This window comes from Girardinichthys multiradiatus, chromosome 8 (genome assembly GCF_021462225.1).
Source record: "Girardinichthys multiradiatus isolate DD_20200921_A chromosome 8, DD_fGirMul_XY1, whole genome shotgun sequence".
Taxonomy (NCBI): domain Eukaryota; kingdom Metazoa; phylum Chordata; class Actinopteri; order Cyprinodontiformes; family Goodeidae; genus Girardinichthys; species Girardinichthys multiradiatus.
Window position 1 is genome coordinate 37,377,842 of NC_061801.1, and position 14,790 is coordinate 37,392,631.

Here is a 14,790-nt window from a genome sequence, read left to right on the forward strand (position 1 = left end):
TGCTGATAGGACTATGGGGCTGATTGATAAAACTTCCACCTCTCTTCTCAAGGACAATGGCGCTTCTATCAGTGTTGACAGTCTAATTCTTGCAAACACACTCAGACTTATACATTCGCACCCTCAAGATTCCACCGTACCCTTGCTAAATCTTTACTTATGTGTGTGTTGCTTACCCCTGCTGAGGTTTTTTGTATTACTTCACACTCTATTCTGCTAAGAAATATGATTTTATTCCCCCTCCTATCTTACTTTACCTAAATGTGTGATTTCATTACTTTTCATTGATTTCCAGATTTCTCAGAAGGATTACCAGCAAAAGCCAAATATTATTAGTATTTCAAAATTTTACTACAGCTGTTTTTACACCAATGACCAGAGATTTTTAGATTTCTTAGAAGAATTCTATTACAACAATTTCATACCAGTGAAAGCCAAACATTATTACTATTTAAAACGTTTGGACCTACCAGTGACCCAGCTTCTCTACTTAGACTTCAGTGAGTGCCCATGACTGTAACTATTTGAATGATGGGACCACAACTGCCTCATACCAGCGACCTCAAGGATTAATATTATCATTTTTCTTCTAGCACTGGATTAATTCCTTACCACAGAGGACTTAATGAGCTAATTACCTCTATTAGAAAGATTGGATTAGGACCAGCTCTTACCAGTAAACTCGCAAGGATTATTAATGTCATTTGATTTGTTTTTCTGTGTTTGATTTTCTGTATCATTGTAATGTTTTTCCTCATGTACAGCGCTTTGAGTGCCTTGTTGCTGAAAAGCGCTATATAAATAAACTTGACTTGACCTGAGAAAGCAAACAATGAACCATCAGGACCCCCTTCAGTTTGCTTATCGCGGTGGAGTTGGAGTTGAAGATGCCATCATACACCTGCTTCAACAAACCCACTGTCATCTGGAAAAAGCCAGCAGCACCGTGAGGATCATGTTCTCTGATTTCTCCTGAACATTTAACACAATCCAACCTGATTTGCTTTGTCACAAACTCCAGAAGACTCAGGTGGAGGCCTCAACAATCTCCTGGATCAAAGACTACCTGACAAACAGACCACAGTTTGTGAGACTGAAGGGTTATGAGTCTAACCAGGTAGTCAGCAGTACAGGAGCACCACAGGGGACTGTACTCTCACCATTCTTTTTCACTTTGTACACCTCAGACTTCCAGTACAAGACAGACTCCTGTCATCTGCAGAAATACTCGGATGATTCTGCAGTCGTGGGGTGGATCAGCGATGGACAAGAAGCTGAGTACAGGAAGGTGGTGGACCACTTTGTGGCATGGTGTGGAAACAATCATCTCATTTTGAACGTGACTAAAACAAAGGAGATGATTGTAGATTTTAAGAGAAAAAGGAATAAGTCAAAAACTATTTCCATCATGGGAGAAGAGGTGGAGGTGGTGGAGGAGTATAAATACCTCGGTGTTCACCTGGACAACAGACTGGAGTGGAGATGCAACTGTGAAGCCATCTACAAGACGGGACAGAGCAGACTGTACTTCTTGAGGAAGCTTAGGTCCTTTGGTGTTTGCAGCAAGATGCTGCAGATCTTCTATAAGTCTGTTGTGGAGAGAGTGATCTCTTCTGCCATCATCTGCTGGGGAAGCAGCATCAGAGCCAGGGACTTAAAAAAGCTCAACAAGCTGATAAAGAAGGCTGGCTCTGTTCTGGGGACTCCTCTGGAGCCTCTGGAGATCATTGTGCAAAGAAGGATTCTTCATAAAATGAAAAACATTATGGAGAACCCTGAGCATCCTCTTCATGAGAATGTCCTACAACAACAGAGTGTCTTCAGTCAGAAGCTTCTTCATACATCAGAGATCTGATTGTTCCATATGTTCCTAACAGAGCACTTCGTTCTCAGACTGCAGGTTTACTGGTGGTTCCTAGAGTCTCTAGAAGTAGAATGGGAGGCAGATCCTTTAGTTATCAGGCTCCTCTCCTGTGGAACCAGCTCCCAGCTTTAGTCCGTGAGGCAGACACCCTGTCTACTTTTAAGGCTAGGCTTAAAACTTTCCTTTTTGATAAAGCTTATTGTTAGAATGGCTTAGGTTATCCTGGGCTATCTTCCTTATTTTTACCTCCGTCTTCTTCCCTCCCTGTTGGTTGGAGTAAGGGGGAGTCAGGTTTAGCCTAAACCGGCTCAGTTATGGTTGAGGTGCAAACACACCCTCCATTTCTGCTACCTGTATGACCCCTTCTCTTTTCCAATGGTTATAATCAGTCTGACAGAGAGAGGTATCCCAATCATTGTGGTTTTTAGTATAACAATGACCATCAGTGGGACCCTTTGTGGGGTTCCTTGAGACGACATTGTTGTAAATAAGCGCCGTTTAACTAAATAATCTGAACTGAAACTATCTGTGTAGTTATGCTGCTATAGGCTTAGGCTGCTGGAGGACATAACGACTACTTTCACCCTCTTCGCTACATTCTCACACTACTCTCCAATTTTGCATTGTTTGCTGTTATTTCAGCTTTTAACTTTATGTTCTCTCTTTTCTTTTCCTAGAAGCTACACCTGGCCTGACTCTGTGTCTACCTGTGACACCTTTCTGGAGAGGGGAATTGTCTGAGCTTCTGCTGGCAACAACTTAATGCTCACCCTCTACCGATGATCCACATAGCCCTGTCTTTTAGTGTTTAACCCTTTCTCTCTCCTAGACATGGAAATTGACTGAGCTTTTACTGTAACTAATTATATGTGCTCTCTTCCAGACTCTAATCTTGAAAACTGGCTCAGAGTTTATCTGTTCTTTCTTTCTAGGTGAAACGACTAAAGGAGCTACATCCATTAACATTTACTTTTCCTTCCCATAGAAAGGACTCCTGGATCAGTGCTTCTTTGTTCTTTTTGTGTCTCTGCTCTGTTCTCTCAAACCCCCAGTCGGTCGTGGCAGATGGTCGCTCACACTGAGCCTGGTTCTGCTGGAGGTTTCTTCCTGTTAAGATGGAGTTTTTCCTCTCCACTGTCGCTACATGCAGGCTCAGTATGAGGGATTGCTGCAAAGTCAACGCCAGTGACTGTCCACTGTCTCTACATGCTCATCCGGGAGGAGGGAATGCTGCAAGTCACTGACTGGATGCAATCTGCTGGGTTTCCTTAGATAGAAAAACTTTTTATCCAATTTGAATAAAAAGCTAACTCCGACTGCACTGTTCAATTGTTAGGATTAATTGGAATGTATGTACCTGACTTTTGTGAAGAGCCTTGAGACAACATGTGTTGTGAATTGGCGCTTTATAAATAAAACTGAATTGAATTGAATTGAATAGATCTGCTGTAAAACGGAGCGCTACAGGAGATCCTTCCTGCCCACAGCCATCAGTATCTACAACGACTCTTTAAAGAAACCTGCATAATTAAGCTACAACAACATTTAATTTCCCTTTGGGATTAATAAAGTATTTTTTAATTGAATTGAATTTATTTTAGCAGTGACTTTCTTCTCGCAGCTGTTAGCAAAAAGGCGTGATTTGTGAAGTGCAGGACTAATGGTTCCTGTTAAAAGATTCTCCCACCTGAGCTCTTATTCTGTGTAGCTCCTCTCGAGTTACCAAGCACCTCTTGGCTGCTTCTCTTATTAATGCTCTCAGCCCGTCAATTTAGGTGGACGGCCATGTCTTGGTAGGCTTGCAGAAGTTCTGTAGCATTTCATTGTTCAGATGATGGACTGAATATTATTTTAGAATGTAACGCTGCTTAAAATTTCCCCACAACTTTCTCCCTGACCTTTCTACTGTTGAAAACCAGTAGAAAGGTTGATCTTTGTGTTGATCCGTCACATTAAATACTGGCTTTGACATGACAAAATGTGGAAAAACTCTACAGGCATGAATATAATTTTACTAAGGTGCTTTCTCAAGGCTTCTTACTGTTGGATAGTTTTGGGGAGATGTGTATAGGAATGGTGATGTCATCCGTTTTGAAGTTGATTCAATTTATACCAAAATATATCCAAAATCTGTTTATTTTTCTCATTTAAGAAGAACCACTTGGTTTAGTGAGAACACCACAAGTGTATGTTAAGCTGAGTGGAGTCAGATTTTGCTCTCTGTATTAAGCCTGAAAGCCTTGGTCTAGTTTACCTCTTCTCCCTTTTCACCTTGAACCCCCAGTTCTCCACGTAGCCCCGGAAGCCCCTTGGTGACAAAAATTAAAACAAAGTAGAAACAAATCAACATATATCTCTAATTTCTGATAAAAGTCATTGAAGAAACCTAAGGTACAATTTTACCCGTTAACAAGCAGACATGATAATCAGGTGAAGAAATAAACTTACAATGATTCCAGGCCATCCAGGGAGGCCTGTTGTTCCTTCATCTCCCTTTGCACCCTAATGAAATAGAAACAGCAGCTATCATAGAAGATGTCACCAAGTGCACAAAAACATGGTGGTAATGTTTCTGTATTCTCCACCTTTGGTCCTCTGTCTCCCCTGGTTCCTCTGACTCCAGCCTTTCCCCGTTTCCTCTGAGGAAACATTCGACATGTTTGTCAACGTGTCAAAACGGGGAAATGCACAAGAAACTGCGTCATGTTTTATGCATCCATCAGTCCATCAGTGACTTTCAGAATATCTGCGTTTAGACAGTTTACTCTCATACAAACATGTCACAGCGCCTTAAAAAAATCCTGCTTTCAGCTCCAACCAGAGGGCCATTATATACCGAGCTGACAAAGTGACATTCCTAAAATTCAAAAATAGGGACCAGCTCTCTGCATGTTTTGCATGTGAATAAAACAGAAATTTAACATCTTGGACAGCGAATCAGGGTAACCTTACCCTTCTTCCGACAGGACCGGTTTTCCCTGGAGGTCCAATTTCACCGTCATCTCCCTGTTGGAGTAATATGCAAAGGGAAGAGGTTAAAAAGAGCACATTTACATTTGTAATGTTTAAGTCTCATTGTATCTGTAGGAGAGTCATAAGCTATCAAGGTACAGAGTGCTGGGCAAAAGTATTAAACCATCACATATTTTCTTTATTCATTATTTGAGAGTTTGGTGTAATCTTTTAAGCTGGTCTTTGTCAGTAGCTTCCTGTGCTTTCTGGAGGTCTTTCTGGGCTGCTTTTTTGGATAAATTATTAACTGTTTTACAATATATGAGGACATTTTTCACACTGTAATTGGCAAATACCTTCCATGGGAGGCTGATGGTAGATAAATATGCCACAGTCTGGTAAAGAAAGGTAACTGCAGTCACAACAAGAGCACAAAAAACTAAAAGGCATTAAATCTTTACTCCAGCTTTAATTATAGATATAATTAGAAGCAAACTTTGCGTGTTTTTCTGTTTTTATTTCAGTCATGCATTATAAATTTTAACATTTGTTTACCTACTGTTGGCATGAACAATGGAAACATTTTGGTTACACATTCCTCTTTAAATTTAACCCATAAAAAAAAAAATGTTGAATGTGTGTGTTGGGATTATGATTAATAAATATTTATCAAGAATTATAATTTAAAAATCATAATTTGAGAAAATTAATTTCTTAACCAAAAATCTTCATTTATGAATCGAAACCAGAGATGTCCTCTGGTGTTGTGAAATAAACACAAACGCTTTCTCTTTATCTACGTGAATATTTATTAAATCAACAGCCCTGATACAACTCGCTCTTCCAATTCAATAATCTTCACCTAATCAAACATGCAAAGTTATACTCAAAAGGGGAAACATTACCTAACTAAGCACAATAAAACAGCCTTGAGTGTGGAAGAAATCAAACCAGTAGTTATGACAGTTATGGCAAAATACAAGGGGAATATTATGCTAATCGAAACTTTGAGTGTAACTTCCTCCACCAGGTGTCAAGGGTCGTAAAACTTCCCCCAACGCTACAAGGTCAGCACACACAAAGAGTTATAAAACTTTTGGCGGCAACCAATAAAACATGAAGTTGAAGACAAAGAAAATGATTGATTTTCACCATAAGGTTATTATAGCAGCTCAGCTTTACAGCGCACCTGCACTCGGGGTTCACACAGTAAAACACAACTTGTGAAGCTCGGCGTCTTCAGAGTCCAGCGATCATCAAAATTCAATAACACTTGGCATGCAAATACACTTCGAACACATTAGACTATAAGTGGCGATTCTAAATCGCCCTAAAATCCTACTCTATCCTGCCCAAGCTATTCCGAATAAAGAAAACAAAAACGGACTTTACTTGATGCGGTCTTCCTTGGACAGAGAGGTAGAGAAAAAAGGGGGTGAATAGTTTCCACGTGTCCGTGGATAACTCAGGAAAGCGGTCTGTCCTCGTCCTTTTGGCCTCCTTGGCAGAAAGGTGAAAAATATGACGGACCGTCACTAGTCGACTGGAACAAAAAAAAAACAAGGATGAAACTTCTTCTCCTTGAAACCTCCTGGTTTTTTGTTTACGTGTTAAATCCACGTCTTCGATAGGTAAAGTTGAAACTTATAAGCCTTCTTATTCTTGTAAGCTTAATCCACTTAGTTTTCTGGCCAATGGGAGAATGAATGAAAGTCAACGTGGGATTTCTTCTCCAGAATGATGCGCCTCAGATGCCGGTAACCGCGTCTCGGTTCCAAGCTGAAAAGCAATGGGGGTGATCTCAGAGTATGTTATATAGTCGACCGTGACATCAGAGCTGCAATGCCCCCGTCCTATCAACCGCGGTGGCCGGTGGGATTTGTAGTAGCGGACTATCTTGGGGTACAAAAATGGCTGATGACACTGAATAGCATTGTGGCGTCCAGCAATGTACAAATGGTCCAATATTCAACAAAAAAAATGGTCCAACATGTGAAACAAATAAACTGGTATTTTCATGGCTTTTCAGAGTGGAAAAGTCATTTTAAAACCCACTTTTAGGATTCCCTTCAAAACTGATTATGCACCTCAATATATGGATGATAGCATAGCAGAATCCTCTTAAAGCCTGCCACAGTTATGGCTGTAGACAGTCAACAGATTGCTTGCTTGATTAAAAAATAAAAATTTTCTCATGGGAATAAGTTGGATCGTAGTGTGGTTGCTTCTTGGCGACACTGGAAAAGGATATAGGAAGCAGTTTTGCTACAAAAATTATCTATGCAATAAAAAGTGAGCAATCTCAATGGAAGTCAACAAAGATTGGCAGGACAGACTTCTCACTTATCACAAACAGTTTGTTGGAAACAGTTTGTGCCTTTGGATTTCAAAACAACTGGAATCTTGGATTTAAGGTAAGCAACAACCCAAAGCTAAGCAATGAGAACTCAGCATAGAGTCCATGCCATAGCTTGGACAGATAGCTTAAGCAGGCAGTAAATAACAAACATCGAAGCGAACGTGGGGTTGTTTGTGAGCATAAAGTTTATCAGGCAGGAAAATGTTTTCTTTCACTGTGGCTTTTACTTAACTTTTTTTTCCCTCTGTCGGTACAAAACATCTGCTAACATTGGCAGATCGAGCTAAAAATAAATCAGCAACCAAATTCTCCTGCATGTTTTTAACCTATGATACATTAGCTGCTCCTGTGACTCCTGCTGTCTCAGTACTTCTCTCCAATACAATTGTAGCGTTAGTATAAAGTGAGATTTTAGTGTAAAATGACATGTTGCTTTGAGACTAACTGGAGAGACTTGTAGAGTTGGTGTAACAATGCTGGTCAGAACCAGTGTAGAGGTTACAGTACTGATCTAAATGCTGCCAGAATTTTAGCATTTTGAACTAGTTTTTCTAGCAAGTGGTCTTTCACCATTGTGGTGAGCTAAGCTGACAAAGCTCGCAACAGTGATTTTAAATCCCTCTATAGGGTACCAGTTTGTTAGGACTCTGTCTGGCACTCAGGCACATTTCTTCTGATTTTCCTCCTTTTCCCTGGATAAATCACTACATAAATCTTCACTTTAGGAACTCAGATTTATGAGACGTTGCTCTTTCTATACTTGTCACGAGAGAGCAAAATTTATGCACTGATGCTGAAGTTTGGTGCACTAAATGTTACATTATCACTCTTTGCCAACTTTCAGCTCCGTTGTCAACCACTTTGTGCTTGCCCTTAGTTCATGCCTTTTACATATTTGAAAAGGGAAAGCAGTAGTAGAAATCATGGTATATGTCTTTTAAAAGAATTGTACCTTTTCTCCTTTCGTGCCCTGTTTTCCTTCAGCTCCGGGTTTTCCGTATGTCCCCTTACAAACCAAGATGGTTCTGTTAGCTTGCTTTCAGACTAGTCAATCACAAACTGTGCTTTTAGGATTGCTCTGTTTGATTCATGATCAACTTTACACAGCTGTTTAGGCTCAAATGATCATTTATTCATCTGTATTTTTTATTTTTTTTAGATACCTACAGGAGCCCCGACAGGACCGGGAGGACCCTGAGTTCCCATCTCTCCTGGAGGTCCCTAAAATTAAGTCATAAAGGACAAAGTTGGACTGTTTAAGAAAATAACCCTTTAGCAAATTATTGATACAGTTTATAGATGGTTTTACCTCCAGCCCTGGTAGACCTGAAGGACCATGGATTCCTGGAGGACCATCTTCACCCTAAACAAATAATATTCATTAAAGGACAAGTTTTTGGATATATCATGAATGTATTTTTATAGTCAGTGTTATAACAAGCTATACATTTTAAAAGTTGATCCATCCATCAAACCATGCACCCATCTATTATTCTCCATTTATCTAAGTTCAGGTCCAGTCCCACTGGGACTTGCATGGAATAACAAGATGCTCAAACCATCACAGCTGAATCTTTTCGATGTGGAAAAGCAGCTCTTGTCCGAGTTCACCTCTTACTTAAATGCTCATCGTATCTGTAAGGCTGAGCCAAGCCACCACATTAACAAACATTTCAGCCACTTCTATCTGGAACCTTGCTCTTCAGTCATGACCCATCATTCCATCCATCCATCCATCCATCCAATTGAGCCAGAAACTCACCCCTGACTCAGCAGTACATCTTCTTCTGGTTCAGAATTAAAACAAAACACAAACAATAAACCAATTCTAACCTGTTCTCCTGGTGGGCCTAGTACTCCTGGTTCACCCTTCAGCCCTAATGTCCCTGGTTCTCCTTTGGTTCCCTCATCCCCCTTTGGTCCAGCTTGTCCTGTTTGACCCTGTCGTCCCGGCAGGCGTCACAAAAACTTATGGTAATCATCTTTAGCATAAGGTCAACAATGTTGTCTTATTCTCGCTACATTATTGTTTACATAACAAATTCCTGATATCTCTAATATTAATAGACACTTACAGTTGGTCCAAACCCCCCAGGGTCTCCTCTGACCCCTTTTGGTCCGATTACTCCCTAAGAAAGTCATCGGGATAAAACAATTCATGGCCGTTCAGGAGAACTGTAAAACACATTGTGTGAAATTAAAACTTTACCTGAGGACCTTCTGATCCTGGTGGTCCAGCGATTCCTGCTGGCCCAGGCTCCCCCTAAAGAGATGCAGAAAGATGTTATATCAGTCTTTTAACAATTAGACTATACTCATTGTTTAATCCTAGCCCTGAAAGTATCATTGTGTGCCTGTATCAGGTAGACTACATTGACTGAAACAAGCATGGATTTATTGAAAATGACCTAAAAACAGTATTTATGCAATGCAAGATTAATTCTAGATCACATTTTAGCAACAAGTCAATTAAAAGTGCTTTACAACTTTGCAGTGACAAACAGAAGAACATAAAGCAATACATTGCCACTGTCGGGGTCTGTGAGTTTTGCTGTTTGTTTGTGATTGCCTGCTATTTACTCTGCTTGGTCCCTAGATGGTGTTGGAGCTCACAGGTGCAGAGGGGACAGGTGTTTCGCATTGACTAATTATCTGGAGGTATATTTAGGATGGAAGCTCCCAGCACTTCGACGCCTGAGTGTTAACCACCAGTGGTAACAAACGCTCGCCAAGCTCAAGCTCTAGTTTTTGCTTCCCTGTTCTTTTGAGTATTTGAGTAATTCTAGTGTGTCCTCCTCCTCAGGTGAATTCCAGACTTGGCTGGTTCAAGTGTGTTTCCAGACTCTTCTTAAAGAGTATCCTCTGGCTTCTGAATAAGATTCAAGTCTCCAGTTACCTCCTCTGGAATACGTTCTAGCTGGCAGCTTCCTGGCTCTTCAACCATCTGGCACAAGCCATAAGTGAACCCGGTCCACCCTCCAACAAATCTTCTCGCAAGTACCTCCACACCATCAGCCCACACTTCTCACGCAAGCCTGGATCAGAACTCCAAGGGATCTACGTACAAGTGACTAACCCCGGAAGGATCTATCTCCTCAGAAAACAGCAGCCGTGTTGCTCTCTCAGACCCCGCATCTCTCATCCCTCTGGCGGTTCAACTTCCTTCCCCAGTAAGCATAACATTCAGCTGGTTAGATAATACTATTTATTCCTCTGGTCTCATCTTATCTTCCATCTGTTGTGCAGTTGGCAGTTACCGGTCCAGGATCCCAGACCCATATCACACCCATGAAAATAAAACTTTTAAATTTTCTGTTTGTTCTCCTGAGTGTTATTCTGCATGTGGGTCAGAGCAATAACAAACAATATGACAGCAGCAGCATGATAAAGGACAGTAAAGAAAAGTAAAGTTGTTCTACAGACTAAAATCATTTTAATATTTTAGGACTGATGACCCCCCTGTTGGAAAATTGTAATTCTTTAATCCAGGGGACCATGGCCCCACAAACAGCATTAGCTTTTGGGTGAGGACCCCCTTTTGCAAAACCCACAGAAACATCAACTTTTTAAAATGCCTTTTAACTTTTCAATAATCAATACATTTATTTAATGTAAGAATATTATCAAAATATGTTAAAACAATTATAATCTCACTGAATAATGTAACGAATTGTTGACAATAAGAACTGTTTTTTTCATCGTCATCCCCGACCTTAGAAAGGTTCCCATAGTGCCCCCTTGTGGCCTCACAAGGAGCCGCAGCCCCCACTTTGAAAACCACTGCTTTAACCCATTCGTGATGCACTCGGTGCTTTTAGGTCCATAGTTATTGCCAAAAAGTCAAACGTTTCTCCCTGGGGAGGCGGCAATTCCTTAGAACTCTGCTTCTGTCCCATTTCAAAACTTTGCTTCTGTTCCCTGACAGAACTTTACTTCTATCTGGGTCTGGGTAATGGGGGGAATCTTCCTTTAAAACCTGCAGACGTCTCCACCAGAGCTTAGAGCTTTCAACTCAACCACCGAGGGGAGGGGTCTTTGCCAGTGAACTGCTGGGTCCGGCCGCTCAGTCCTCAGGTAGGGAATCCAAAATCACCTTTGTCCCCATTAGAAACCTATATTTAGATGGCCTCCTCATTAAATGTCATAAACATGTGATATATATGCAATGATAGAACTAAATATATCTATAATTATTAAACTGTCAAGTGATTATTTAGAAAATTAAATATCGAAATGAGGAAATCACTAATTAAATATGATTGTTGCAAACGTACAAAATTACTTGCACATTAATTATTAATTGCACAAATATTTTAAAACATTCAACTTCAGTTTCAGCACTAGTCCATACCAAATGTCAGAAAATGATCTTTAAAAAAAAGATCAAGATAAAAAATTGCTATGATCTGTTTTGTTACCTTCTCTCCCAGAGGTCCATTGGGTCCTGGAGGTCCTGGAGGACCGGTAATTCCCTAAATTCAAACAAAACCAGAATCTAAACAAACCTTCATGTCTTCAGTCAGCTGGACGAGTAAATTTCATCAGAACAGCATCAACACATCAGCAACAAGCTCACCCGGAGCCCCGGCAGACCTGCAGGACCCGGCTCACCCATTAATCCAGGTTCACCCTGTTCAAAAACACATCAGGACGCTTTTACTCATCTCCAAGGATTATTTAGGATCTGATTACTGCAGATTGGTCAAATAAGGCTTTCTGATGCCATTTGACAACAAATTACAACAGTTTCTACTTTGTTCTTCTCATCCTGTTTTAAACTGCTGGTAAAGTGCCACTAAACTTTACTTCCAGGATAACCACTTTAAACTTTACCAACAGCAGCAGGAGCAGCAGCAGCAAGAACATGTTCTCCAATGTGCAGAAGGACTTGTTTGCTCACCATTAGCCCATTGTTGCCCTTTTCTCCCTTTGGGCCATGGAAACCATTCTCTCCAATGGCTCCCCAGGGGCCCTCCTGACCTGTCAAACCAGGAGGTCCCACCTCACCCTGCCAACCACAAATGCAGGCAGATCAAAAACAGGAGAAGCAAAAGTCCTTTTCTTATCATCTGTCCACAATGGGTCGGTTACCTTCTCTCCTCCATGTCCAGGATCTCCAGGCTCACCAGGATGCCCGACTTCCCCCTGCAGAAGACCAGAACATTCAAGTTGACTTCCACTGAAAAAGCCCATTTTTAAACCATAAATTTGTTGATTTCCACAGCAGTGTGCTAGATAGAACACATATAATTGATACACTACAAAAAACTAAAAGAAACATACAACGTCTTGTAAAAATGAATATTTCCCTATTTTTTATACAAAGTAAATGATAATTGTGAAAAGAATAATAATAAATGGTTTTCAAATCTTAAATTGCATTTGCCTTCAACCTTCTTTACTCTAATACCCCAAAAATGCAATAAAGTGCAGGCAGTTTTCCTGAGAAGTCCTCCTTTTATCCAAGCCATTGCAGTGAGACGTTTACCACCAGCCATGTAGGGGACACAGCAAACAGTGATCTGGTCAGATGAGACCAGAATTGAGCTTCTTGGCCTACAAGCAAAATGATTTGTGGTGCAAAAACTAATATCCTCATGCTAGAACATGGTGGTGGAATTACCATCCTTTACCTCAGCAGGGAACCAGAAGCTGGTCAGAGTTTATGGGAAGATGGATGGAGCTAAAAACAGGACAATTTTAGGTGAAAGACTTGAGACTTGGGTGGAGGTCCACCTTTCAGCAAAGGTATAGCCAGAGTTAAAACGGACTGGCTTAGATCAAGCCATCTTCATTCGTTACAGTGGCCTAGTCAAAGTCCAGACCTAAATCCAATTGATAATGTGTGGCAAGACACTCTCAGTCCAGTCCAATGCAGAAAAGAATGGGGGGAAAACGTCTGTCTCCAGATGTGTAAAGCTGGTGGAGACAAACCCCAGAACTTTACTTGCACACAAAATTTGAAAATCATTAATTTTCCTTCCACTTCACAGCTATTAACTGCTTCGTTTTGGTCTGTCACGGCCAAATGCAGTGAAATACAGTGAAGTTTGTGTTTGTAACGTTACAAAATGACAAAGTTCTAAGAGAATGAATCCTTTTGCAAGGCAGCAGAATACTTTTTACTTGTCAGATGTTTTAATGGTGGAATCCAAATGCGCCAATTTTGCTGCTCGTATTTCATCTACTACTAAGGACAAAACAGAAATCACAGGGGCGACCAACCTGAACGGAATAAGGTTTAAGGACTCTCTTCATCGCTTCCTCGTGAACATTTCATTTCATGCTTCATGAACAAGTGAAAACTTCGGTATGATCCTAAAACACATTTTCATCTGTCAGGGATTTAATTCTACCTAAGTATATCCACAACCATCTCTGATGCCCCTACCTCTTTACCGACTGGTCCCGGTGGTCCCTGAGGGCCCTTTGCTCCCTCAGATCCTCTCTCCCCTTTGGGCCCTTGAGCTCCAGGTGTTCCACAAGCACCCAGGTCCCCCTGACAAAGATGGAGAACCAGGTACTCGTTAATGATTCCGTTGCACCTGGATACTGAAACAGAGTCTAGTAATTAGACAATCATACGTGTGTCAAAAGCAGGCTGTGAATGATCATGATAAAAAGAAAGTACACCCCATCTCAATTCTCACATATTACGACGTAATAAAATGGAAAACTATTGGTTCAATGCTTCAAATATAAAGAAAAACCGGAGGAGCTGTGTGAAAAGTAAGTACACCCCATGATTGAACAGTTTGTGGAGCAGCAATCACTCATTAGGTGTTTTCTGTCTGACTTCATCCGGCTCTCACATTGTTGTTGAAGATGTTGCTTCAGTTTGTGGAGGTTTACAGAAACTAGTTTCTGCAGGGCTCTCTTAATGTCTAACTTCAGCAAATGAATCAGGTTGAGGTCTGAACTTTGACTGGGCCACTGCAACACATTAATGGTTTTATTTTTCATGTGTTTGGGATCACCGGCCTGTTGATGATCCAAACTTGAGCTTCCAGATCGACGGCCTCACATTTGACTCTAATATCAGTGCACAAGACCTGTGGCTGCAAAACAAGCTCATATCATCATCCCTCCACCACCATGCTCAACAGTGAAAGAAGAGGCTTTCTTCTGGCAACTCTGTCAAACAAGCCAAACTTTCATACTTCAGTCTCTTTCTAATTCCTGTGTAGTGAACTTTAACCTTTAACATGGTAACTGATTCTTGTAGAGTCTGAGATGGAGCTCTCGGGCTTTTCTGCTATGTCTCTGAGTAATGCAGTCCGACGTTGGGGTGAGTTCCCTGGGAACTTTACTCCTGAGAAGATTGGGGCTGTCTTTAAAATGTTCCACTCACTGTGGAACGATGGATTTAAATACTTTTGAAACAAACGTATAGATAAGCAGTAACAGTTGCTCCTCTAAGATCATTGCTGGTCTACTCCAAACTCCTGCGTATGTAGAGATGGGCATTTCTATGATGACTAGTTAATCCATTGCTTTAGCAACTGTCAGCCACTTTCTCCCTTAAATTCAACGGAAGCGCCAAGCAACATGGTCTTTCCCACACAGCTCTTTTTAAATTTAGCTTCAAATTATTGTACTGATTTAATTTAGATTT

The 14,790-nt window shown here is 40.9% G+C and overlaps 1 protein-coding gene across 2 annotated transcripts in view; it reads right to left on the reverse strand.

Annotated features, from left to right (window-relative positions):
- The window catches only part of si:ch211-196i2.1 (collagen alpha-1(I) chain), a 153,864-nt gene that overhangs the window by 19,326 nt on the left and 119,748 nt on the right, over positions 1 to 14,790 (reverse strand). For both annotated transcript variants that reach the window (XM_047371699.1, XM_047371700.1), the window contains 15 exons: positions 13,567 to 13,674; positions 12,267 to 12,320; positions 12,076 to 12,183; positions 11,752 to 11,805; positions 11,594 to 11,647; positions 9,385 to 9,438; positions 9,251 to 9,304; positions 9,009 to 9,116; positions 8,485 to 8,538; positions 8,343 to 8,396; positions 8,128 to 8,181; positions 4,817 to 4,870; positions 4,450 to 4,503; positions 4,313 to 4,366; positions 4,119 to 4,172 (listed from right to left, as the gene is read on the reverse strand). In XM_047371699.1, the coding sequence (XP_047227655.1) occupies positions 4,119 to 4,172; positions 4,313 to 4,366; positions 4,450 to 4,503; positions 4,817 to 4,870; positions 8,128 to 8,181; positions 8,343 to 8,396; positions 8,485 to 8,538; positions 9,009 to 9,116; positions 9,251 to 9,304; positions 9,385 to 9,438; positions 11,594 to 11,647; positions 11,752 to 11,805; positions 12,076 to 12,183; positions 12,267 to 12,320; positions 13,567 to 13,674 (972 nt within the window). The remainder of the gene's footprint in view (positions 1 to 4,118; positions 4,173 to 4,312; positions 4,367 to 4,449; positions 4,504 to 4,816; positions 4,871 to 8,127; positions 8,182 to 8,342; positions 8,397 to 8,484; positions 8,539 to 9,008; positions 9,117 to 9,250; positions 9,305 to 9,384; positions 9,439 to 11,593; positions 11,648 to 11,751; positions 11,806 to 12,075; positions 12,184 to 12,266; positions 12,321 to 13,566; positions 13,675 to 14,790) is intronic.